The sequence below is a fragment of the Rhinolophus hipposideros genome (genome assembly GCF_964194185.1).
Source record: "Rhinolophus hipposideros genome assembly, chromosome: 5".
NCBI classification, from domain to species: Eukaryota; Metazoa; Chordata; class Mammalia; order Chiroptera; family Rhinolophidae; genus Rhinolophus; species Rhinolophus hipposideros.
The window spans coordinates 39579483-39606405 of record NC_138051.1 but is presented as its reverse complement, the minus strand read 5'-3'; the positions used below and the strand labels follow the sequence as shown (position 1 = coordinate 39606405).

The 26923-nt window shown below is 36.8% G+C and overlaps 1 protein-coding gene across 1 annotated transcript in view; it reads left to right on the top strand.

The window, feature by feature from the left end:
* TTBK2 (tau tubulin kinase 2) overlaps nt 1-26923 on the top strand; it is a 131063-nt gene that overhangs the window by 30878 nt on the left and 73262 nt on the right. The window contains exon 3 of the mRNA XM_081049240.1: nt 1315-1462. Within this exon, the coding sequence (XP_080905366.1) occupies nt 1315-1462 (148 nt within the window). The remainder of the gene's footprint in view (nt 1-1314; nt 1463-26923) is intronic.

The window sequence follows — 26923 nt, the reverse complement described above, 5'->3', positions numbered from 1 at the left end:
TTCTTCATGGTATTTCTTCCCATCAGCAAAGCAGAATAAAGAAGGCTCATGTATGCAAAGCAATGAATAGTTACTTAGCAGTAGTTATACAGTTACCACTTTGCCAAATATTACAGGGGGGAAAAATAAATAGAGTAGCCCTTTCTTTAAAGAAGCTTAGTTTCACTGTAGGGGGCTAGGACATTGACAATGGGAAATTAAACAACATAAGAGTTAAAAAGCAGGATGGTGTGTTAACACAAGTGCTCTCTGAGGTATTTAGTTTAGTAAAATGATTAAGCAAATAATTTCTTTACAAATTCAGAAGATAAATATATCAGCCTACAGTAATCAGTGCTGACCCAGTGGAGAAAGAATAGGACTTGAGGTGCAGTGAGGTCTCTGGGATGGTTAGGATTTAGGACTCTGTGCCTTCAGTGATGACGTTCTACATTATATTACATCCTAGAGGTTTGATAATGTGGTAAGAAGACCCAGTTTCATGAAATGGAAGAAAGCTGATGGCATGTTGTGTCTAGCTTGACGTATATCACACAAACCCCTCCCACCCGACTTCCGCACTGCAATCCGGTTCCAGTTATCACTAGCTTTTCAGAACTTGCTTATAATAATGAGATAGAGATCCTGATATTTCCCAGTTAAGCTAACACATTTTATACGGAATAACATTAAGTGTTTTTGATGAAAGTATTTAATTTGCTTAGAGTTTACTCTTATTTGAGCATATTGACATGTAGTGAACTCTGGGATAATTTAGAACAGGAGCTATCTACCTGCTCTTTGGAGCCTGTTTAGTGCCTCAGAGAGGAGGGTAGAGGGTAAATACTGAGAGAGGGCTGAGCTCTGGCTGCACCCGCTCTGGCTGCTCCAACCTTCCCACATACACATCTCAACCAGGTTCCAGATAAGATTTCAATTGGCAAAAAGAGTTCATGGTTAAAAAAGTCTTCAAATGATTGCCTTAGAATTAAAACAAGTCTGGTTGTTAAGGGGCATTTGTGGGAATTGAAGCTTTTCATGTACTGTGTTTTGTGTGCCAGTTCTGATGCTGACTGTAGACTACATTTTTCAATAGTGGCTGAAATAATTTTATTACTTTTTTTTGACAAACCTGTGGGAAAAAGTTCTGATGTTATTTCCAGGCATATGGTTTCTTCTTGGCATATTCATGGTTAATTTAACAATATTGAGATCTTTTATCATAAATTAGCTATAGTAAAATTATATATTACATTCTAAATATCAGAAATTAATTGGTTTCCAATTAGAACCTTCTAGTAATTTTGGGTGTGTATGTTCTTATTTCTCATGCAGTTGAGGAAGATTGGGGGTGGGGGCTTTGGAGAAATTTACGATGCCTTGGACATGCTTACCAGGGAAAATGTTGCACTGAAGGTGGAATCAGCTCAACAACCAAAACAAGTTCTGAAAATGGAAGTTGCTGTATTGAAAAAACTACAAGGTAAGCTGCTTTGTATGATACACCAAGCAATTTATAGTTAATTGTTATCTTTCTGAACCTCAGTCATCTTCACTAACTACTAGTTGAATATTCTCGTGTCAGTTTGGTATAAACCTGCTGAGCGTTTTTCCCTTGGAAATTTTATCACTGGCCAGTAGTAGTAGAAATATTGATTGCTTAGAATAACTGAACTATGGGAATTCCTTTTCATGGTGAATAAGGATGAGAGAGAGTGAATTACCTGAAACATTTTGCTTTTAGAAAGTGTTTTCATAAGTCTGTTAATGGTAAAATTTGTCTTTTTAAACAACCAAAATAAATACCTCTGAGTTGTTTCTACTTATGTCTTTGGATGTTAAACATGCTTTAATTACATGAAAGAGGCTGCCTTCAAATCACGCTGCAGGATGGAATAAAAATAAGAATATTTATTATGTATTGATTTTATTAACGCCAGTTCATAGAAGAACTCTTGATGGCCCTGTCTTTATTTTTGAGGTCTGTTTTACTGCTTGGGGTCCTATTTTTTACTACAAGGATAAATAATTTTTTTTTCCTGACATCTATCCAGTGAGGTAAAACTCTGACTGAATACATTGCTAGTTTGTATTCATCATTGTATTTTCAGTTTAATGACTGAATAGAATATTAGTGATATTTAAATGTTTTGTTCGAATCAAAATTAAATAGGGGTGATTAGCACATTAAGTGATCTTGTTATACTCTAGAAGGTTTGGTATTATGGAACATTCATTAGTATCTAAAGGAATTTAGTACTAACAGAGAGCAAAGGAAGTTGCCATAATTGATGGAAGTAACTATAGTTGGTAGAAATCGCAAGGACAAAGGCTGTATAGTCTCTAGGGTGAATGTGTTCTCTTTGTGAATCTTAATTTCTATTATGTTAATGAAATGTGTGTTATGTATTCCAGCAGCATCTATTCTTTTAATTTTGCCCTTTGCCTTAAGCTTTCTGATTATCCAAGTTTGTCTACCAGTTGGCTCATTTGATTAGAGCATGATGCTAATAAAATTGTAGATCTGTTTAATAGCTATTTTTAGCCCAAACTTAGTTCTCCTGAAACACGGAAATCAGGAAGACAGTGGATATGCAACTGCTGTCAGTACTAGGAAAAAAAGGATAATTGGAGAAGGAAGAATAGGGGAAAAGATGGCACTCCCTTTTCTTTTTCTCACCTTTTCTCCTTTCTCATTTCTTTTGAGCTGTTCTCAGCTTCGTGACATAGAGGCCACAAACAGGTACAACTGGAGCTACCTCTTCCTAAGGTGACCAATTCCAGGAGATCTCTCAGCCAAGCCCATGAAGGGTGTCAGCATCAACTTGGCCTGGACAATTTCACGTGTCTGTTTGCTCCATGGCCCTAAGGAGATGCTTCCAAGTGAGGCAGGATACAGTTCTGTATCTTTCAGTGGGTTCTCCTGCCTATTTTGACCATGGTTTACTCAGGATTCTATGTAGTAAAGCTTGAAGATCAGCTTAGTACCCTTTTTTTTTTAGATTTTATTGGGGAAGGGGAATAGGACTTTTATTGGGGAACAGTGTGTACTTTCAGGACTTTTCCAGTCAAGTTGTTGTCCTTTCAATCTTAGTTGTGGAGGGTGCCGTTCAGCTTCAAGTTGTTGTCCTTTCAGTCTTAGTTGTGGAGGGTGCACCTCAGCTCCAGGTCCAGTTGCCGTTGCTAGTTGGAGGGGGTGCAGCCCACCATCCTTTGCAGGAGTCGAAACAAGCAACCTTGTGGTTGAGAGCCCACACTCCAACCAACTGAGCCATCCGGGAGGCAGCTCAGCTCAAGGTGCCGTGTCCAATCTTAGTTGCAGGTGGCAGAGCCCACCATCCCTTGCGGGACTCGAGGAATTGAACTGGCAACCTTGTGGTTGAGAGCCCACTGGCCCATGTGGGAATCGAACCGGCAGCCTTCGGAGTTTAGGAGCATGGAGCTCTAACTGCCTGAGCCACCGGGCCGGCCAGTTTAGTACCTTTTAATGGATGAATTGGGAGACTCTTGGACGCTAAGTCTCTCCTTTCCATCTATTTTATATTTCATACTATTACTTAACATGTTTCTATCTGCTTATAACCGCATGACCTTCTGTTCCTCAGACCCCTTCACTTTCCAAAAATCAATAGGTTTTTATCTTCTGGTCTGTATTTCAATGAGGCAGACCTTGACTTTCTTTTCTTGGCTTCCTAACTGATATCTTCTTGGCTTCCTAACTTATATCTTCTGTATACTTATGCTTCACAACTTCTTTTTGTTAAGAGTGCTTTGCAATCTAGACTCTTTGGAGAACATTTTTATGGGGCTGGACTGCTTTTGTCTTCCTATTGGCATAATGACTTCTTACCTAGTGACCTCAACAAAGAGATTCAGTGTTTAAAGAAAAGTTATATAAACAGAGGCTAATAACTCTTTATAGGGTTGGTTGGTTTTAAATTGATACTTAATATTTGATAGCTGGTATAAAGATTTGTTTCTTTACAAGATAAAAAGATACTTATGATGTATTTAGCCGAACCCTAAGTTTTGTTCCTTTTAATAAATCAATCCCCCTTTTCAAGATTCTCATAATTCCTTTTTCTGGATTCCCTCAGTTCTCAGTTTTCTCTGTTTTTCCTGTTCTTAACAACTCTAGATTTCCTCAGTTTGTGCATAACTCTCATTACCAGTATATTCCTTTCTCATTGGTTCTGAAGTTTGAAGACCTTAGCATTTTACTACATCTTTTCTTCTGAATGACCTTTTCCATGCTATTACAAGAGTATTCTCTTTTCAAAGCTCTCTGAACTATTCTAGCTGTAGCCTACCATTCTGTTAAATCAAGCTAGACCCCTAAGATGTACTTGATTTATACAAATATGTTTGAATGTTTTAGTCACTTCTAAAACAAAACTATCTGTTTCTAGGCCTATTAGATAGGATTTCTTCTATACTCAGTTGTTCTCTAAAGTGTCCCTAGTGAAGAGATCTGTAAAACTTGCTAAGCTTTTCCTTTTATTAATATTACTGTTCAGAGACACATCTCTATGTAACCATTTGTTTCTTCCTTCTCTCCATTTGTGACTATACTATGTTCTAACCTTTGTTTTTTGATTTATTTGCTTTGCAACTTTGTGCAAAGGGGATAATTGCCTCCCTAGTCTGTTAGATTATTTCTCCTCTCTTCTCTCCCATCTTAAATAAGTGTTTTATAGTGATATCCTACTTATCTTCACTTCTGCATTTTCATGATCTCTTGAGCTACATCTTATCATGCCACTTTAAAACAAAATAAATAACGGTTTTGTATGCAATGCTGGTATAAGAGGAGAAAAACCTTCTGTCCTGTGATTTCAAATCTGATCACCAGTAATTCTACAGTACCTCAGGAACCACCATCAATACTTTTTAAAAAGTTAGATTTCTATTCCAGTCTTCACAAAATTTGATGCATGTTTAGAATCCTGCAAGTGAGACAGGCAAACTTTTCCCCCTAATTTTTTATTATGAAAAATTTCAAATACACAAAAAAATGGATCATTATATAATGAATATTCCTGTATTCAAGAACTATCAGCATTTGTCCCGTTTTGTTGCATCTGTATCCCACTCCTTTAACACTTTTCCTCACCTTGCTGGAGTATTTGAAAAGAAATTCTAGACATCATATCGTTATAAATAATTCAGTATGTATCTCTGTCTAACAGATAAGGGCTCCTTTAAAAAATAAAGACATTGTTTATTTCATAGAGTTATGAATTGCCAGACAGGGCAGTTCAATTTATGGGGTTGCAGTGGGGGGAGGTATTTGTAGATATATCAAAATTTGACAGATATTACTTTGCCTATGAGAGCTTTGTTGATGATTGATAATTTTGTGAATCCATTGAATTGTATCTATGGGAGCATACAAAGTCTTAGCCACTTAACCTCACCAAAAAACAAAACAAAACAAAACAAAACAAAAGAATGGTATGAGAACATACTGGAGGTAGTTTATATTAAACTTTAGGAAAATTTGGGGGATATCTGTATTATTGAAAATGTGAAGTAGTAAGGCTTTGGAAACTCCTCAGTTGACCAGTTTTAAGAATGGGTTAGAGAACCTCATTGGAGAGGAAGCCCACGTTCCAGTTTTTCTTTAACTTTGCTTTTTAGAACCTTTAGGTTTACAGAGAAATTGGGCAGAAAGTACAGTTCCAATATCCGTCTCCCCCCCCACCCCTCCGTCGAGGCTTCCCTATAATTAGGGGACATTAGGGGATTCCTTTTTTAATAACATAAGCTCAATAGTCTTAAACATCTAATGAAATGTTATTTCTCAATACCATCTAAAATCTAGCTAGTGTTTAATTTTTCTCAAAAATACCCTTTTACAGTTGACTTGTTCAAATCAAGATTCACATATATGGTAGGCACATTGCCTTTGGTTGACGTTTCTCTTAAGTCGCTCTTCATCTGTGAGTGGGGCTCCCTATTATTTTGTTCTGGTGGGGAAGGCTTGCCATTTAGTTGTTGAAGAAACTGTTGAAGTTCTTGGTTTGAGAGAATAGTCCAGATTCTGAATTTGGCTGATCTTTTAACATGTTCCTTTATTCTTTTAACATGTTCCTTTATTCTCTGTGTTTCCTGTGAATGGGTAGTTAGATCTAGAGACTTGCTGAGATTCATGATGTTTGTTTGCAAGAGTATGTTGTCTAAATCCATTGTTTCCATAAGTGTTGCAAAATGGTGAGTTTTTCTGATTTTTTTTCATTCCTTCCAAATTTCTGAACTGGAATTATTCTACAAAATAGAACTTTATTTCATCAGCTGTTTGTTCCCCACTGAAATATAAGTTACTATCAGAATAACAGGATAAAGACTTGAGTTTTCTTCCCTTTTGTTTACCAATTTTCATAATAACGAGTTGTACCCTAATGTGATCTGTGAGTTGTTTTTGGTTTTGCGTATCACCATGAACTCATGGGTTTTTATATATTTCAACTCATTGCAGTCATTCTTTTGATGCTCAAATTTTCATGTCTTTGGTCAGGGGAAGCCTTTTCAAGTTGGTTGCTGTGTCCTTCTGATTAACTCCAGTGTTCTTTGTTATCATTTGTTTCTGCCTTTCCTTAAACGTTCCCTGCACCACAGTTATAATCAAGGAAGCCTTTTTCCTTGTATTGGGAAACAATTGAGACCACAATATAGGCAGTAGGGCACTAATTATTATTGGGCCAACACATTTTTCTCAACATGTTTTAGTAAGTTCTAGATTTTGCCTGGTTTATTGTTAGGTGGACTTTTCCATTTGTTTGCATTGTTTATTTTACTTTAAAAATACATTTGTATTCTCTTTTAAATTGTAAGCCTCTTAAAGGGCAGGGATTATTTGCATTTTAACTTGACATTTATATTATGCTCAGTGGCCAAATGATAGCACACCGTATCTTTGTATTTCGTGAGAGCATAAATGGAGATGTGGGCGAATACGATAACATATTTATTTCTGGTTGTTATATTTTTTATAAAGTTCTTTTTTTTTACTTTTTGGTAAGAAAAAGATATTGAGGTTCTGGAATAAGTTGTTAAAGAATACCATAAATACTAGTTGATTAAAAAAAATCACCTTTGGATGATTAGGGCTTAGATTCTCAAAACCACATTATATAGAGATTTAAGTCTTCTTATAAAATACAATCATTTAGAGCTTCTAGAAAATGATTTCTGTTTGATTTAGAAGTTTTTTAGCTTTGTATTTAGGTGGCTTTAATGTTTGGGGAATTCAGAATATTGTAAAATTAATATAATTTATACTTACTATATCTTTTTATCAAAGGGAGTCTTCCTAGGATCTTTAAAGTTCCTTATTTTGTTTACTTGCTTCCATTTGGTATATAAATGCGAGTATATACCTTAGCGTAAAAATAGTTTTTCTTTAAAAAGAAAAGAATTGTAGATTGGATTTCTCACTAATTTTTTTTTTTTTGAAGGCGAACAGGACTTTATTGGGGAACAATGTGTACTTCCAGGACTTTTTTCCAAGTCAAGTTGTTGTCCTTTCAGTCTTAGTTATGGAGGGCGCAGCTCAGCTCCAGGTCCAGTTGCCCTTGCTAGTTGCAGGGGGCGCAGCCCACCATCCCTTGCGGGAGTCGATCTGGCAACCTTTGGTTGAGAGGATGCGCTCCAACCAACTGAGCCATCCTGGAGCTCAGGATGGCAGCTCAGCCCAAGGTGCCCTGTTCAGTCTTAGTTGCAGGGGGCGCTGCCCACCATCCCTTGCGGGACTAGAGGAGTTGTACAGGCAACCTTGTGGTTGAGAGCCCACTGGCCCATGTGGGAATCGAACCGGCAGCCTTTGGAGTTCGGAGCACGGAGCTCCAACCGCCTGAGCCACCGGGCCGGCCCCTCACTAATTCTTATGTGTGTTCCCTCCATAATGTGTTCTATTTAATGAAGTTGGTTTTGTTTAAAAATCACTACTTAAATCATTGAGTGACTAGAAAGTTGTCCTGCCTTTGCACCTGTTTTAGATCTTTACTTCATGCTGCGAATGATCCGCATATCTTATCTCTTATGCTCTTCTAAATCACCAACTTGACTAAAGTAGTTTTCTTTTTATATATGTTACCTTGGATAAGAAGGTAATTAAATAAAGGCTTATTTCATTATTTAAAAGTTTGTTTTCTCCAGATCCTCTAAAAGCAAGTGAGGATCCTATTAATATCAAGAAATAACAGAGTAAATGCCATTGTTTCATAACCAAATAATTTTATTATTCCCAATTGAAATAGTTGAGAATTTGTCTTGCCGCGTATAAATGCAGAGAAAAATCTACACAGTCCATAAAGAAGTGATTTTGTTTTGACTTCTGGGGCTTTTTTTTGTGTGTGCTGAAATATGGATCTTGGATTTTATTTATTCTTGGAGGCTGCAGAGCACAAGCTCTGAGAGTTGGGAAGAAGGGCTGCTATTATGGAAGAACAACTGTACCTTCTGCCTCCCTGATTGAAGTCTCCAGCTACTGCTCCAGAGTATGATTACTTCCTTTCCCCAGTCATAAGAAAGTAGGAGACATGTAATTTCATTCCAGTATAGAAAACTGTCCATGAAAGTTACTCCAAAGTTGCTTGCCCTTGTTAAGATTCATCTATTCCATAAAAAGGTGTAATAAGGTCTCTCCTGTTGTGGGCGAGCATAGTAGCCAAACTCTGGGACCTAAAAGGTTAGGGATAAACCCTCATTGTATCCTTTAACCTACCCTGTTTCCCCGAAAATAAGACCTAGCCAGACAATCAGCTCTAATGTGTTTTTTGGAGCAAAAATTAATATGAAATCTGATCGTGTTTTACTATAAGAACGGGTCTTTACTAATAATATAATATAATATAATACCGGGTCTTATATTAATTTTTGCTTCAAAAGGTGCATTAGAGCTGATTGTCTAGCTAGGTCTTATTTTTAGGGAAACACGGTATTACCTGCCCTTTTGTTTGTTTCAGTCTGTGCTTTTTTCTCTCTCTAATTTTGCTTGCTCTGGTTAAGGTTTATCTGTTTCATTGAAGGGTGTTAGGAGTTCTGTGAGATCTTTATCTGTTTGGTGTGTTCATTTTAACATTTACCTACTTGGAAGTTTTAACATCTGCCAACTCAGGGATTTGTTTATTCATTACTCTGGGTTTAGAAATATGACACATAGGAAATAGATCTGGATTATTTTAAGGAGCAGAGACCCATTTCCTTGAAATAGAGTATAGTGTAGATATGTGTGTCTTTGTATATATACACACATTTTTTTGTGCTTTTTATGCACAAAGAAAGTTTGGAATCCTACTGAACTCAGGAAGCCATTGGAAATGGTTTTATTTGGGTATTGGAATTAGAGGGATGAGGAAAGGAGAGAATCTTTTATTTTTTTCTCTTTATACCCTTTGGTGCTTAAGAAATTGAAAAGAATAGTGCAAACATTTCTTTTAGTAACAATGTAATATAATAATAACTATCTCAGCATCCATATTTATCTTCTTTTTAAATTTCTGAAAATGCATGGTAAATTAGTGCAATGTAGTGTAGTATAACTTAATTAAAAAGTTGTTTTGGATTGTTAACTTTACAAATGATTGATAATATCTTATTTGTGAAGAGATTTTTAGCAGTATCTGAGTGCTTACTATATGCTAGGAACAGTGCTACTGAGTGCTAGGCTTATTCATACTTGTTTTAATAGCTTATACCTATCTTTTGTCTAATTCATACATAAGACCTCCCTCCATTTTGTTTTACAACCCTTTTTAAGGGTGTAAATGCTCACAGTAATAAATTTAAAAATCAAACAAAACAAAAACAGTATACTGTCTCTTAGCCCCCTCAATCTCCTCCAAAATCAATCACTGTTACTGGTTTCTTGTGTTTTTCCCCAGAAACCTTCAATACATATTATAATCTATTTATCCACACACATATATAATCATATGATATATGTACCCTACACATGTGTAATCATACAGAATCATAAACATATATAAATCGTAGCATTATATATGACACGATAGAATGATAGGACTCTGTGTGTGTGTGTGTGTGTGTGTGTGTGTGTGTGTGTGTGTGTGTGTAAAAATCTCCCTCCCTTACTCACATCCCCCAACAACATGTGGATTCGCACTATATATGTGTATACTGTTCTGCAACTTGGTATGACCCCATAGATTCAGACAGTAAGACTTAATTTTCTGTGTACCTTTGTGTTCTGCAGCAGGAGTGATCCTTCACACATACCAATTTGGATCATGTCACTCCCCCACCTTTGGTAAAACACTTCAGGGCCTTCCTTTTCTCAGGTAAAATCCACCCACCTATCATTACATGCAAGACCTTGCATTGACTCCTGTCTACTTCTCTAGCCTCTTTTCTTGAAATTGTTGGGCTTACACTCAGAATGTTGGTCATCCTGAGCTTTTTCAGTTTTTAAAACAGTTTATGGCCTCTTATCTGCAATCTGCTTCCTCTGTCTCATAATTGTTTTCTTTAAAAACTTTTTTTTATTAATCAGAGTATTTATTAAAATCCATGGGTAAATTAGGATTTAAGAAGTAAAGCAAGTACAATTAAGAGCTTCATTTTTCCTAAGCATGTAATATCCAAAAGTGTGTGTGTATATATATGTGTGTGTATATATATACACATATACATATACATATGTATGTGTGTGTATATATATATATATATATATATATGTATATATACATGCTTAAGAAAATCGTGATGCTACTAGCTTGCCTATTCCCTTTTCCTCGATAAGGTTATTATAGGATTTATTTATTCTTAATTTTTAATTTATAATCAAAGGAGTATACACAAATAGTTTAAATAATCAATCAGTTCTACAAAGTTTGTTTTGAAAAACAGTAGTCCAGGTTCTGGTTCCCGATAAGATGGAGTAAGCACACTTCACCCTGTCTCTTCCACTGAATGCAGCTATAAAACCTGGACAGAATGCTTGGAGTGGCTATTTGAGGACTCTGAAAAGTAAATAGTAGGAGGCACATTGGGAAAGAAGACCAGAATTCAAAGTACCACCAAACCGGCGGTGAGTTTACCATTTTTTTCCTTCCAGTATGCCCCAGCCTGAACTTAGTATATCCTGAAACTTGGAAGTGAGCATTATTGACACGGACTGGAAAAGCACCAGAAGTCCTCTAGTTCTAACTCAAGAAGCGGGAAAGGGGTCTCCTCACGCACAGAGGAAATATGGCAATCCTACATCCTTTTCTTTTTTCTTCTTTTTTCCTTTTCTTCATTCTCTTGCACCCTAGGCCTCAAGCAATGATTGGCAGTGGCCTCAATGGGGGCAGACAGGAGTAAATCTCAGAGAGAGGAGCCTTTCTTTCAAATTAGAGGAGCTATGGTCTCAAGACAGTGGAGCAAATCCCATTGCTTTTCTTCTCCCTCTGCTCTTCTGTTGGTTGGCCCTGACTTCTGACACAGTCATGGGACTTACACAGCAGATTTGGGTTAATGAAGCCCCAGCTTTCTGCTGGAAGGCTGGAAAATGGGAGCTCCAAGGAACCAGAGGATTTCAGGAGCATGAGGAGTTTGGGAAACTGACCACTTAAAGTTTCTTATGGACTGCTGCGCTGACTTCCACGCTGGGCATGCGTGAGCCCGATCCTGAACAGCATACATAAATGTGGAGGACTGAATTATGGGATAGATCACCCCCAAGCCCTAAACTGGACACTACATGGGACAGTTATGGAGCACATAACTGAATTGAAATTGGAAACACAGTCCACAGAAGGCAAGACAGAACTTGAAGTGTGAACCCAACTGGGTCAATTATTGGCTAAAACAAAAATATCAGCATTCTTGGTGGGACTTAAATAAAACCCAGAGTCTCATAATATTCAAGATGTCCAGAATACAATCTAGAATTACTGAGCTTAAAAAGAAGCAGAAAAATCTGAACTCACATGGGAAAAGTCAGCAAACAGACCCCAGTGCCAAGATCACACAGATATTAAAATTATCTCAAAGACTTTTAAAATCAGCTATACTGGTCATGTGCCAGTAATGGACAGGAAGATAAAAGTCTCAGCAAACAAACAGGAGGAGTAAAGAACTAAATGGAAATTTTAGAACTGAGAAATACAATAATGGAAATGAAAAACTGACTAGATGGACTCAATATCAGAGTGGACACGACAGATGAAAGAGTCATTATGCTTTAAAATAGATCAATAGAAACGATCCAGTTTGAACAACAGAAAAAAAGAGGTTAGAATAAACCGTCTTGGAGACCCATGAGACTATCATAAGGCCTAACATATGTATCGTCAGAGACCTAGAATGAGAAGAGAATGAGTGTGGTGCAGCAAAAATATTCGAAAAAATAATGGCATGGAAGAAAGAAAGAAATAATGGAAAGGAAGAAATAAAACTGTCCCTATTTACAGACGGCATAATTGTCTGTGTAGAAAAGCACAAGGAATCCACACGAAAATTCCTAGAATAAAATAGTTTAACAAGTAAGTGATTCACAGTCAACCCACAAAAAGCAGTCGTGTTTCTATGTACTAGTGATAAACAATTGAAAACTGAATTAAAAAAACAAACATTACAGTAATTCCCCAAATACGAAATATTTAAGTTTAAAGTTAATAAAATATGTATACGATCTTTATGCTGAAAACTATAAAACACTGATTAAAAATAATCAAAGATGATTTAAGTAAGTGGAGAGACATACTGTATTCATGAATTGGAAGATTCACTATAGTAAAGATGTTGATTTTCCCTATACTGATTTTTAGATTTAATACAATACCAATAAAAATCCCAACAGCACTGTTTGTAGTTAGAGAGAAACTGATTCTAAAATTTCTATAGAAAGGCCAAAGACCTAGAATAGCCAAAACAATTTTGATAAAGAAGTTGTGACAAACTATGTGAATTTATTTTATTATTATTATTTTTTTTTATTTTTTTCTAGAACATGAAAATTTTTTATAGCAAGAAATAAGAATAGGAATAGAAACAATAAAGCAAGTTCTTTACTGTGTCCCATATTTTACCATGTATAATGCACATGTTTTTGCCCAAATTTGTGAGGGGGAAATAAGGATGCACGTTATACATGGGTAGTACTAATTCCATATCTATATAAATGTTTGTTTTTAATTTATTGGGGAGACAATTGTTAGTGAAATTACATAGATTTCAGGTGTACAATTCTGTATTACATCATCTATAAATCCCACTGTGTGTTCACCACCCAGAGTCAGTTCTCCTTCCCTCACCATATATTTGATCAAACTATGTGAATTTAAAACTCAGTGCAGTACTGTACACCTGAAGTTGAACAATAATGAATGCCAACTATAATTTTATATATATAATGTGATGGCTCTATGCGATGTCGGAGGGATCGTGGAAGGGGGGATGGGGGAGGAGGGGTTCACAGTGTGTGAGGGATATAAATGATGAACGTCTAAGTATTACCTTGTCTTGTGCACCTGAAACTAATAATAATTAAAAACAAACAAACAAACAAACAAAAAAACTCAGTGCAAAGCTACCATAGTATGGTATTGGCAAAGAGGTAAGACAGATAGATCGATGAAATAGAAGAGAGATTCTAGAAACAGACCCATATAAGTACGACCACTAATTTTTTACAAAGTTTCAAAGTGGAGAAAGAATAGTCTTTTCAAGAAAAAAGTGGTGTTGGAACAATCAGACATCCACGTTTAAAAATAAGAACCCTCAACCTAAATCATATACATTATACAAAAATGAACTGAAATGTACCACACATCTAAATGTGAAATATAAATCTGCATAGCTTTTAGAAGAAAACATAGGAGAAAACCTTTGTGACCTGGGTATAGGCTTTCTGTTGCATGACACCAAAAGCATGATTCATAAAAGAAGAAACTGATGAATTGAACTTCATCAAATTAAAAACTTGGCTCATGAAAGACACTATTAAGAGAATTAAAAGGCAGATGACAGACTGGGAGAAATATTTGCAAATCACCTACCTGCAAAGGACTTATATTCAAAATTTGTAAAGAACTCTGAAAACTCAACAGAAAGAAAACAATCCAATTTAAAAACGTTTGGCAAAGAGGATACAGAGCAGCAGATCAGTTCACGGACAGATGTTTATCATAACCAGCCGTTAGGTGAATGCAAGTTAAAACCATGGAGACTCACCACCACGTGTCCATCAGAACGGCTTAGGTCACAACTGTCGAGGATACCAAGTGTTGATGAAAACGTGGAGTAACTGGGACCCTCACACTTTGTTGGGATGCAAAATGATACAGCTCCTCTAGAAGATAATTAGACATATACTTGCCATATATGAAATATAGATATACTATGTGACCTAGCAATCCTACTCCTAGGCATTTATTCCAGAGACATGAAAATACATGTTCATACAAAGCTTATACATGAGTATTTGTATCAGTTTTATTAATTGCAAAAAATATGTCCGTCAAAGAGTGAATGGATAAATCAACTGTGGTTTATTCATACAATGGAATACTGTTCAGCAATAAAACAGAATGAATTACTGATTAATGCAGCAATTCTTAATTTCTTCTTAGGGAAATCTCTCCAGGAACCTCCTACTCTGCTTCAGTCATGCCTGGTGATTCTCTATGTTCACAACTGTCATACATGGATCACCTCTCAGGGTGTTCCTAGGGATTCCCTTTGCTTCTCCTTTGTATTGTTTGCCTTGTTGAATACTTTCTCTTTTTCATTTATTCTCATTTTAGGGAAGCACCCCTCCACTAGCTTCCTGTAAAGGGTGCATGGGAGGTATATTTTTGAGACCTCTCTTGCATGTCTGAAAGTGTTTTTATCTTACTCTGATGTTTAAATGAAAAACTAACTGGCTGGATATGAAATCTTGGGTTGAAAATAATTGTACTTCAGAAATTAGTCTTTAGACTCATTGTAGTGGTTGAGAAGTGTAATTCCATTATGATTATTGTTACTTTGGCAACTTTTAAGTTTTTCTTTTTCCCCAGTGTTGAACAATTTCATGATGATATACCATGGTATAGGTGTATTTTCATCTAGTGTTGTTTATTCAAACACGCAATCTGAAGGTTTTTCTTGTGAAATTTCCTTGAATTATTTTGTTGGTGATTGCCACCTGTCTATTTTCTCTGTCATCTCTTCTGGAACACCTGTTATGCAGATGTTGGGCCTCTTGGATCGGTCATCTAATTCTTTTCTCTCCTATTTTAACATGTATTTGTTCATACATTTTTGTAATAGATAAGTACATTTTAAACATAGATAGGGTGATGAAATTGTGCTCATTTCCGCCCCCCCCCCCACTCTAACCACAAAAGCCTGGTAGTTTTAAATTGGCTATTGTTTAAATTATGGAATTCCCTTTGATGGTTTGAAAACTTCCTTCTGTCTTTGCCTTCTGGTGAGCTATTTAGAACCTAGGGGGTTGTTAGATGGGCATCCTCATGAGACCTGGTAGGAGGCTTTGTATTTTAGTTTTTTTGGCTGAATTTTTCCTGGGGACTTCATTTAGAGGACACTCCTTCCTCTTTTTGTATCACTGTCAAGTTAACCCTGTGAATGCTTATTCTTTGTTCTTACAAGCTATCATTTGACCTTATATTGTCTGTATTAGTCTTGCAATAAGTTCATTTCTTTCAACAACGTTGTAAATTATTTGAGAATAGGCCTACCTCCCATGGTATGGATATTCCATGAGTTATTATTAGGGTCGGTGTGGTTTGTTTGTTTTTGGTGAGAAGTGGGTAAAATATGAGGAGTAAATAATAGGTAAGGAAGCTAAGACTGGTTTTGTGGTGTCCTTAGCAGTATATAATAGACCATTTTTGCAGAATCTCAGTGTTTGCTAATTTGTTCATGACCTGGAATTTGTTTTTTGAATTCCGGAGCATCTCATTAGTGGGTTTGGGATACTTTTAGCTCAGCTTTTCACATTATTACTAAGTGGCTTTTTTATTTAAAAAGGAAAATGATTGATGCCCCTTTCTGATTGTACTTTTCCTCTGACAGCAAGTCATGTAAAATTACTTGCCTTTTGCATGATAATGTTACTCTTCTCAATATTTAATGCAGGGGTGTAGAGCACAATAACTAATCTGCCATAGTTTTAAGCTCTTGAATTGAAAGCAAGAGTAGTAGATGATCATCTGAAATTGTAAGAACAAAAAGATTCATTAGATTATATGCATTTAGTTGAGAGTACAACATACCTATTCCTTCAAAAAAAAAGACTTTGGGCAGCTAGAAGAGGGTTTATCATTATTACCACTACTTACCTTAGATGAATACAAATCCTTTTTCATATCACAGTTAAAATCTCTATTTACCTAGAAAGGTACAACCTTACTATATAATAGCTATAGATATTGTCTATCTATCTAAATGGAGTCTACTTCTTACCACGTTTGTTAGGTGGAGATATCTCTGATTCTCTTTTGTACAAAGCTTGATGACAGAACATAAGCATTCTGTATTTGGTTAGAGTGGTTAAGAGTTAGAAGATGAAGAAAGAGCTTCAGTGGTAGTATTTTGAATGGTTGGTAAAGATCTGGTTTGTATGTTCAGGATTCCTTTTGTCTCTTAGAGGATTTCTTAAACATAAGAGACACATAAGCAGAAAGTTAAAGTTGGTTTGTTGATGTCCATCCTATATTTTCTTATGGTCAACAACCTATGACTCCTTACTGTGCTTACCTTACTTCTTCCTGGAGTTCTGTCTGGTCACCAGACTCTGCTGCTCTTATTAGTCTCCAGGGAACTGTTATGTTAATTGTCTTGTTTATTTTTTCCCCTTCACCACCTGTCTAGGTGACTAACTTGCTAATATCCCCAAATCTAATCCTGAGTATTAATTGGTTGATATTACTTCCTACAGGGATATTTAGATATTAAAAGTTGTATTTGATTTGAAGAGATGAGGTTGAGGGAAATAATAAAAAAGAAACACCTTTTCAGAGTGATTTATGCTGCAGAACTGAAGGAAATGAGGTTTGATAAGTAATGCAGAATGAATCTTGAATTCCAGGCTCACCATTTTAATCTTACTTCTCCAGGCAGTGTTGTTTATGGTTTCTTGAGTAGGCAAATGACATGATAAAAACAATATTTCAGGGAGATCATCCTGTGAATAGTGTATGAGTGGTGACATTATGGGCCATGACTCAATGAAGTACAATCAGATTTGACAGGTGGTTGGGGTCAGTGGACAATAGGTGGGAGTCCATTGGAGCGGTCAACGTCAGGGACGTCCAGTAGGTTGTTTATAAGAGGTAGGTGAAGCACAGACAATGACCTCTGCTTGTCGTTCAGAGGTTGACGTTTGGCCTTATGGTGGTGGGAGGGGTATAGTACAGTGGAGAAGAAGGAGCAAATGAACTTAGCTCTAGAAAGTCCAGGGTACTAGATAGTTTACCAATTATTTTCACTCTCTTCCTTCCTTCCTCTTCCTCTTAGGCACCGGGTGTATTTGAGCCACTACTCTAGGTGCTGGGGATATGAACAAGGCGTGGTCTTTGTCCTCAGGGGCTCACAGTCAAGTGAGACTGACACAGACAGAATGAATAATGACATTGCAGAATGATAAGTTATAGGACAAATGTATAAAAAAGAGAAATGTGTACAAAGACAGAACACTGAAAAGGGAACAAAAGGGAAACTAGGCAGAAGATCAGTTTTCAGAACCAAGGAGTTAGGTCAGGACAAGACTAGCAGCAGGAAAGGTGAATGCATGATGACAGCCAGAGTATCTGCAGGATAGAGCTCCATACATGTTTCCTGGTGAGTCTAAGGGAGACAGTGAGGTGGGCTTGAGTCTGTAGGTGAGAGTTAAGTGGCATCAGTAATATGGAGAGGAATATAATGACAGGGAACTTGGAGAACGTAGAGGCAAAGACTCCAGTTAAATGTTCTGTGAGGCAGTGATGTCCTAGCCCCAGTAGTCAGTCATCGGAGTGGACAGAGAGGGGATTGGCAAAAAATAAGAACTGGTAATTCACAAAAAAGGAAACCTGAGTGGTTAATCAACAGCTAGAAAGATGTTCAACCTCATTAGTAATTAGAGAAATGCAAATTATAGCAAGACACCAATTCATACCCATCAGATTGGGAAGAGAAAATGTCTGACAGATTAAGTGTTGATGAGAATAGAGAAATAAGAACTCCCTTGTGTCCCATAGAGTAGAAGTATAAATTGGTACAATTTTGGGAAGCATTTGTACCTACCGTATAATGATGATGCTAGCAACCATTCGTCATTTGTTTGTGTGCTAGACATTGTTTTAAAAAAAATGTTATTTGATTTAATTCTTACCACAACTTTTCCCTCATTTTTATAGTTGAGAAAATGGAGCCTAAGAGAGGTTAATCTGTCCATGGTCACAAAAGTGGTACATAGAAGAGCCGGGGTTTTAGCTTAGAGCTATCTTGTTCCAAAACTAGTTTCAAAACTAGTTCCAATCACTAAGCTTTAATGGTAATAATAGGAAGCATATATTGAGCACTTTCTGTGTACCAGGCACTGTATTGACTATTAGACATACCTTAGCTGATTGTACCTACGCAATAACCCTTTGAGGTAAGTGCTGTTGATCTTCCTCGAGTGGCTTGTAGAGATTAAGTGACAAGCTAGCAAGGAAAAAAGCAGATCTTTAACTCAAGCAGTTTTGAGCACATGCACTTTTCCTCTAGACCCAGCTGAAAGAGCCAGAGGTAGGATAGGCTTTAGGTGTATTTTGATCTGCAGTCTGACTTTTTCCCCCTCCCAGTTTTATTGAGATATAATTGACATCTAACTTTATATTAGTTTAAGCTGTATAACATAATGATTTGATGTATATTGCAAAATGATTACCACAAGTTTAGTTAACATCTTTCACCTCACAGTTACATTTTTTTCCTTATGATGAGAGCTTTTAAGGTCTACTCTCTTAGCAACTTTCAAATAAATAATACAGTATTGGTAACTGTAGTCACCGTGCTGTACATTACATCTCCAGGACTTACTTATTTTACAACCAGAAGTTTGTACATTTTGGCCACCTTCACCTGTTTCCCCCATGTCTCCCACCCCCACTTCTGCCATCCATCTATCTGTTCTTTTTTTCTGGGAGTTTGGTTTTTTTTTTTTAATTCCACATATAAGTGAGATCACATGGTATTTGTCTTTCTCTGACTTATTTCACTTAGAACAATGTACTCAAGATCCATCTATGTTGTGAATGTTTCCTTATTTTTTTATGGCTATGTGTATATATATATATATATATATATATATATATATATATATGTATATGTGGCCATTTATATATATATATATAATTTTTTTTCTTTATTCATTTATCCGTCAATGGACACGTAGGTTGTTGCAGTGTCTTGGCTATTGTAAATAATGCTGCATTGAAAATGGAGTGCAGATATCAGGTATATACCCAGAAGGGGAATTGCTGGACCACATGTTAGTTCTATTTTTAATTTTTTGAGGAACTTCTATACTGTTTTCCATAGTGGCTGCACCAATTTGCATTCCCATCAATAATGCACAAGTTTCCCCTTTTCTCCACATCTTCCCAACACTTATTATTTCTTGTCTTTTTGATGATAGCCATTCTAGCACATGTGAGGTGATTCCTCATTGTGGTTTTGATTTGCATTTATTTTCCTGATAATTAGTGATGTTGAGTACCTTTTCATATACCTGTTGACCACTTGATATCTCCTTTGGGAAAATGTCTATTAAGGTCTTCTGTTCATTTTTTAATCAGATTGTTTCTTTTTGCTTCTGAGTTGTATGTTTATGTATTTTGGATATTAACCTCTTATCAGATACATGATTTGCAAATATTTTCTCCCATTCAGTAGGTTGCCTTTCACTTTGTTGATGGTTTCCTTTGATGTGCAAAAGTTTTTCAAGTTGATGTAGTTCCATTTGTTTATTTTTATTTTTGCTTTTATTGCCTTTGCTGTTGGTGTCAAATCTAAAATATCATTGCTAAGTCCTATGTCAAGGAGCTTACCTCCTATGTTTTCTTCTATGAATTTTGTGGTTTCAGGACTTACATTCAAATCTTTAATCCATTTTGAGTTGATTTTTGTGTATGGTGTTAGGTATAGTCTAGTTTTCATTTTTTGCATATAGCTGTTCACCTGACTCTCTTTTCTCCTATAATTATCTCTTCTATTTGGTGGACTTTATCCTCGTTTCCTTTATGGTTGAGAGATGGCTGCTTGTAACAACTGGAAGGGGGCTACATTCTTTCTCTTTAAAAAATAATCTCTTCTCATAATTATCATATTAAAGTGTTTTGCTCAGATTAGAACATCCCTGAAACAATTATACTTGTCAGTGTAATGTCATACATTGATTGTCTTAGATCTTGAATATCCCATTTTCCCATCATCAAACTGATCACCATGACAAAAGAAAAATGTATAGATTACTCTGATTGGCTCAGAGCAATTAATGCCCAACTTTGGGTCTGGGAGTGGATCCCATTGAGACAATAGATACATAATTGAGAAAGATTATTCCCCAAGGGAAATTTGGGTGCTATTAGTAAGGGGGAGTGAATACTGAATAGTTAATTAAGTAAATAATTTGTAAATACATTATCTCATTTAATTTTCCCAATACTGAAACTTGCTCAAGGTCCCATAATTATTAAGTAGCAGAATTGAGATTTAACTCTAAGCCAATGCCTTTTTTCTTTCCATCAGTCTTGTGTCTCCCTCAAAGAAAAATAATAAGGCATCCTGTATAGCATATGGCATTAATGACTCTATCTTCTAAGATTCCAGAGTGATATTCTACAGATTCAAAAGTTATGGGGTATAGTGTAAGCAGTACTTAGAAGAAAATTAATAGCAGTAAATGCCGAAATTAAAAAGCCAGAAAGATCTCCAATAAATAACCTATCCTTTCACCTTATGACACTAGGAAGAGAAGAGCAAGCAGTGGAAGGAGATAATAAAGATTATAATGGAAATTAATAAAACAGAGAATAGAAAAACAATGGGAAAAACAAACAAAAAAAAACCCCACGAATTGGTTCTTTGAAACAAATGAACAAAACTGACAAACCTTTAGCTAGACAGACTAAGAAAAAAGAAGACTTAAATTAACTAGAACCGTGAATGAGGATGTAAGCATTGTGGTAGAATGAGAAGACCTTTGTATCTCCTCTTAAATTTACAAGTCAGGCATCTATAATCCAACAGAGGTTCCTCTGCTCAACACACAAACACACCTGGGAGATCCATGCATTGGTACATCTGGAGATGGGTGTATTGGAACTCCTAGTGGAGGTGGAACAGAGGAAGAACAAGGGATGGTGGCCGCTGATGCATTTTGGCATCTGCCGTGGCCCCACATAACATAGGTAGTGGTGGAGGAGTCAGGGTGGAGCCTCCACACTATGGCTCAGTGAAGGGTAAGAGAGGCAGAAGCAGCCTTGGTGTCTGAAGAATCTGGCTCCTTCCACTCCACATGGAGGCAGAATCTGGTAGCAGCAGCGGAAACTTGTATACAGACCCCAGGCTACAGCACCGTGGTGCCAGCAGTCATAAGGAATAAGAGAGAGTGCTGAGTTCACAAACCTGGCTCCCCTCTACCTGCCACACCCTCCCTCCACCGTGGTGGTGCCCCAACACTGAGAGGACATGGACACAGTGGCGACACCCCAGTTACCCAGGTGCCAATTTCCACAACTGCAGGGACAGTCCCCCATTGCAACCTCAGAGGCACAAAGAGTGCAGGTAAAACCAAAGGTTGTGTTATGGTACCATCTACTGGAAAACAAAAGCTCTGATTATCAGCATGCTAAAATGTTAAGATCAAAGTGGAACCAAACAAGAAAAGAATTCATTACCTCAAATGCACAGGCAGAGGAACAATCCACCAAGTATCATGAACAACCAAGGTAACATGGTAGCACAGAATTTGACAAGTGTCCAGAAACCAATGAATGTCAAGGAAGACGGATTTAAGTGACAGAGGATTGAAGATTGCAGTCATGAAGAAACTCAACAAGATAGAAGAAAACTTAGAAAGACAGTTTAGTGAGCTCAAGAGTACAATTAATAAATAAAGGGAGTACTTTACCAAAGAGATTGAAATTATAAAAGAGAACCAAACAGAAATTCTGAACATGAAAGAATGCAAGAGGGGATATTTCTATTGATCTTACAGAGATAAAAGGGATTATAATAAATATTATGAACTACGTTGTAACAAATTAAATAACTTACATGAAGTGGACAAATTCCTAGAAATATATAAACTATTGAAACTAACTTATGAAAAAATAGAAAATTCAAATAAATCCATAACAAAGAGATAGAATTAATAATAATAAAAAACACCTACCCACGGAGGAAAGCCCAGGCTTGATGGCTTCACTGGTGAAATCTACCAAACATTTAAAGAATTAATACCTATTTTTTTTGGGGGGGGTTATACTATTCAAAGAAATAGAAAAGGAGAAAACATTTCCCCGTTCATTCTGTGAGGCCAGTATTACTCTGTTATCAAAACCAGGAAAAGACATCAGAAGAAAAGAAAAACACAAATCATTGTCTCTTATGAGTTATAGACGCAAAACTCCTCAGCAAAACACTGGCAAGCAGAATCCAGCAACACATAAAACAAAATATTCACCATGACTAAGTGGGATTTATACCTGGATTCCAGATTGGTTCAAAATATAAAAATCAATTAATATAATACACCGTGTCAATAGAACAAAGAACAAAAACCACATGATTATGTCAATAGACACAGAAACTCATTTAGCAAAATTCAGTACCTCTTCATGATAAATTGCTAAACAAACTAGGAATAGAAAGGAACTTTGTCATCCTGATAAAGGGCACCTATTTAAAAAGACCCACAGCTAATATGGTAAGACTGACTTCCCCAAAGATAAGGAAAATGACAAGGATTTCTGCTCTTGCTACTTCTATTCAAGTAAAGAAAATGAGGTGAAATGCACCCAGTTTAGAAAGAAGTGAAACTGTCTCTAGTTGCAGATGACATGATCTTATATCCTGTTTCCCCGAAAATCAGACCTAGCTGGACAGTCAGCTCTAATGCGTCTTTTGCAGCAAAAATTAATGTAAGACTCGGTATTATATAGGACCCTGTCTTATAGTAAAATATTAATTTTTGCTCCAAAAGATGCATTAGGGCTCATTGTCTGGCTAGGTCTTATTTTCAGGGAAACAGTATATATAGAAAATCCTAGGGGATCCACTAAAAGATTATATACGATCAATATACAAAAATCACTTTTATTACTAGACATTGGCAATGAACAATTCAAAAATGAAATGAAGAGAACAATAGCATCAATAATAAAATACTTAGTAATAAATTTAACAAAAGAAGCATGAAACTTATTACCTGAAAGTTACAAAACATTGTTGAAAAATAAAGAAGACCTCAATACATGGAAAGATATCGTGTGTTAAGTCCGGAAGACTTAATATTGTTAAGATTGTACTCCTGAAATTGATCTACAGATTGAACACAATCATACCAAAGTCCCAGCGGGCTTCTTTGTGGAAATGGACAAACTGATTCTAAAATTAATATGGAATTACAAGGGACCCCAAATAACTAAAACAACCTTAAAAAGAACAAAATTGCAGCACTCACACATCCTGATTTCAAAACGTATTACAAAGTGACAGTAATCAAGACATTGTGGTACTAGAATAAGGATAGAAATACAGATCAATGGAATAGAGCTGAAAGTCCAAAAATTAATTGTCACATTATGGTCAGTTGATTTTTGACAAGGGTGCCAAATCCATTCCATGGAGAAAGAAGTCTTTTCAACAAATGGTGCCAGGATAACTGAATTGGATATTGTAAAATATTAGAAAATGCATATCTCGGTTTCTGCCCCTGGTTCCTGGCATAAGAGTTTCTAAATCCCTTGGAATTTCTTGGGTTATAACAGTATCTTCTGTTCTAACGAAGCAACTTTTGGTGGGCTCCGGAATAGCTTCAGGATGGTGTAAGGTCTAAACTAAAGACTATGCCATGATTAGAAGTTCTGAATTTTCAGTTCCACCCCTATCCTTCAGTGATTCTACAGGGGCTGGAGATTGACTTAATGATCAATCATGCCTATGTGTGAAGCCTCCATTAAAATTCCAGAAGTACAGGGTTTGGAGAGTTTCTGAATTGGTGAACAGGTGGAGGTGCTAGGAGAGTAGTGTACTCGGAGGGAGCATGGCAACTTTTTGCACCAGCCCAAGTACCTTACCTTATACACGTATATCTCTAAAATGGCTGTTCATGTATCTCCAAATTTGACTGTTCGTGCATATCCTTAAGTGTCTCCCTGAATTCTGTGAGCTATCCTAGCAAAGTATAGAACTCAAGGAGGGGGTAATGGGAGCCCCAATTTATAGATGGTTTGTCAGAAGTACAGGTGACAATTGGAACTTGTGATTGGTATCTGAAGTAGCAATAGTCTTATGGGTCTGCGCCCTTGTTGTGATCTGATGATAACTCCCAGTAAATAGTATCAAAATTGAATTGAATTATAGGGTACCCAGCTGGTGAGTCGGAGAATAGCTTAATGTGTAGAAAGCCACACATCTGGGGTCAGAAGTATTGTGAGTATGGTAGTAGTGAGAGTAAAGGAGAAACCTCACACCATATATAAAAATTTACTCAAAGTGTATCGCAGACCTAAGTGTATAAAACTCTTAGAAGAATACATAGGCGTAAGTCTTCATGACCTGGGATTGGGCAGTGATTTCTTAGATATGCAACCAAACCCACAAAGCACCAAAATAAAAAATAAGTTGGATTTTATCAGATTTAAAAATTTTTGTGCTTCAAAGACCACCATCAAGAAAAGTGATAGGAGAAAATATTTACAAATCATACCTCTGATATTGGACTTTATCTAGACTATATAAAGAACTCTTGTAACTCAATAATAAATAGACAAATAACCCCCCCCCAAAAAAAAAAATCAGCAAAAGATCTGAATAGACATGTTTCCAAAGAAGATATAGTAAAGGCCAAATAAGAACATGAAAAGATGTTCACCATTATTAGTCATTATGGAAATGTAAATCAAAACTATAATGAGATACCACTCCACTTCTTCTCGGATGGCTACAATAAAAAAGATGTAGATAATAGTAAGAGGAGGTGAGGATGGAGAGAAATTAGAACCCTTATATGTTGCTGCTAGGAATGTAAAGTTCTGCAGCTCCTTTGGAAAACACTCCAGCAGTTTCTGTGGATTGCTTAAGATTAAACATGGAGTGACCATATGACCTAGCAATTCTGCTTCCAGTTATGTATCCATGAGAAATGAAAACAACGAGGTCTGACAGTTAAGTTCATGAACTTGTTGCAAAGATGTTGTTAACCTTTCTTTGATAGCAGAGGGATTGTTCATTATGAATTTGTACCAACTGGATAAACAGTTAACCAAGTTTACTATTTGGAGGTGCAGAAAGGCTGCATGAAAAAATTAGACGACCTGAACTTTTCGCCAACAATTCATGGCTCTTGTATCACGACAATGCACTAGCTCACACGGTACTGTGTGTGAGGGAGTTTTTACCCAGTAAACAAATAACTGTGTTGGGACACTCTCCCTACTCACCTGATCTGTCCCCCAGTGACTTCTGTTTTTTTAAATTATCCGTTCTTTTTTTTTAAATGGAGAATATTGGGGAACAATGTGTTTCTCCAGGGCCCATCAGCTCCAAGTCGTCCTTCAGTTTAGTTGTAGAGGGCTCAGCTCAGCTCTAAGTCCAGTTGCTGTTTTCAATTGTTAGTTGGAGGGGGCACAGCCCATCATCCTATGCGGGAATTGAACCAGCAACCTTGTTGTTGAGAACTCTCGCTCTAAGCAACTAAGCCGTCCGGCTGCCCCTCCAGAGGTTCAGCATCAGCTCATTGTTTTCAGTCTAGTGGAGGGCGCAGCTCGCTGGCCTATGTGGGAATTGAATCAGCAACCCTCTTGTTCAGAGCTCACGCTCCAGCCAACTGAGCCATTTGGCTACCCCGCCCCCAATGACTTCTTTCTCTACCTGAAGATAAAGGAAATATTGAAAGGACATTTTGATGACATGCAGGACATCAAGGACAATACAATGGACAGCTCTGATGGCCATTCCAGAAGGAGTTCCGAAATTGCTTTGAAGGGTGGACTAGGCACTGGCATCAGTGCATAGCTTCCCAAGGGGAGGACTTCGAAGGTGACCGTAGTGATATTCAGCAATGAGGGATGTAGCACTGTTTCTAGGATGAGTTCACAAACTTAATTGTCAGATCTCTTACATCCACATAAAAACATAAAGTGGAAACAACCCAAACGGACAATCAACTGATGAATGACTAAACAAAATGTGATATATCTATACAATAAAATGTTACCAACAATGAAAATTACTGAAGTAATGATACACCTACAGCATGGATCAGCTTTGAACACATGCTCAGTGAAAGAGACAGCCACAAAAGACCACTTCTTGAATGATTCCATTTATACGAAATGTCCAAAATAGACAAATCTATAGAGATAGAAAGTAGATCAGTGGTTTCATAGGGCTGGGAGAGTCAATTAGGGGTTGGGAAGTGACTATTAAAGGGTGTGGGGTTTTTTTGGTAGGGTGGGGAAGGGCTAATGAAAATGTTCTAATGATTGTGGTGGTGGTTGCACAACTTTGTGAATATGCTAAGAACCATTGAATTTTACACTTTAAGTAGGTGAATTTTTTTGGTATATTAATGTTTCAGTAAAACTTACAAAAAACGTGTTCATCTGTTCACTTAGTATGCACCCTGTGCAGAGCGGGGTGCTGCAGTCCTCACCCGCGACGTACTTACAGTCGACGGGTTAGACAAGCACAGTGTAGCCTTAAGGTACTGAAATTAAGTTCACATGTTCTGGGGTCT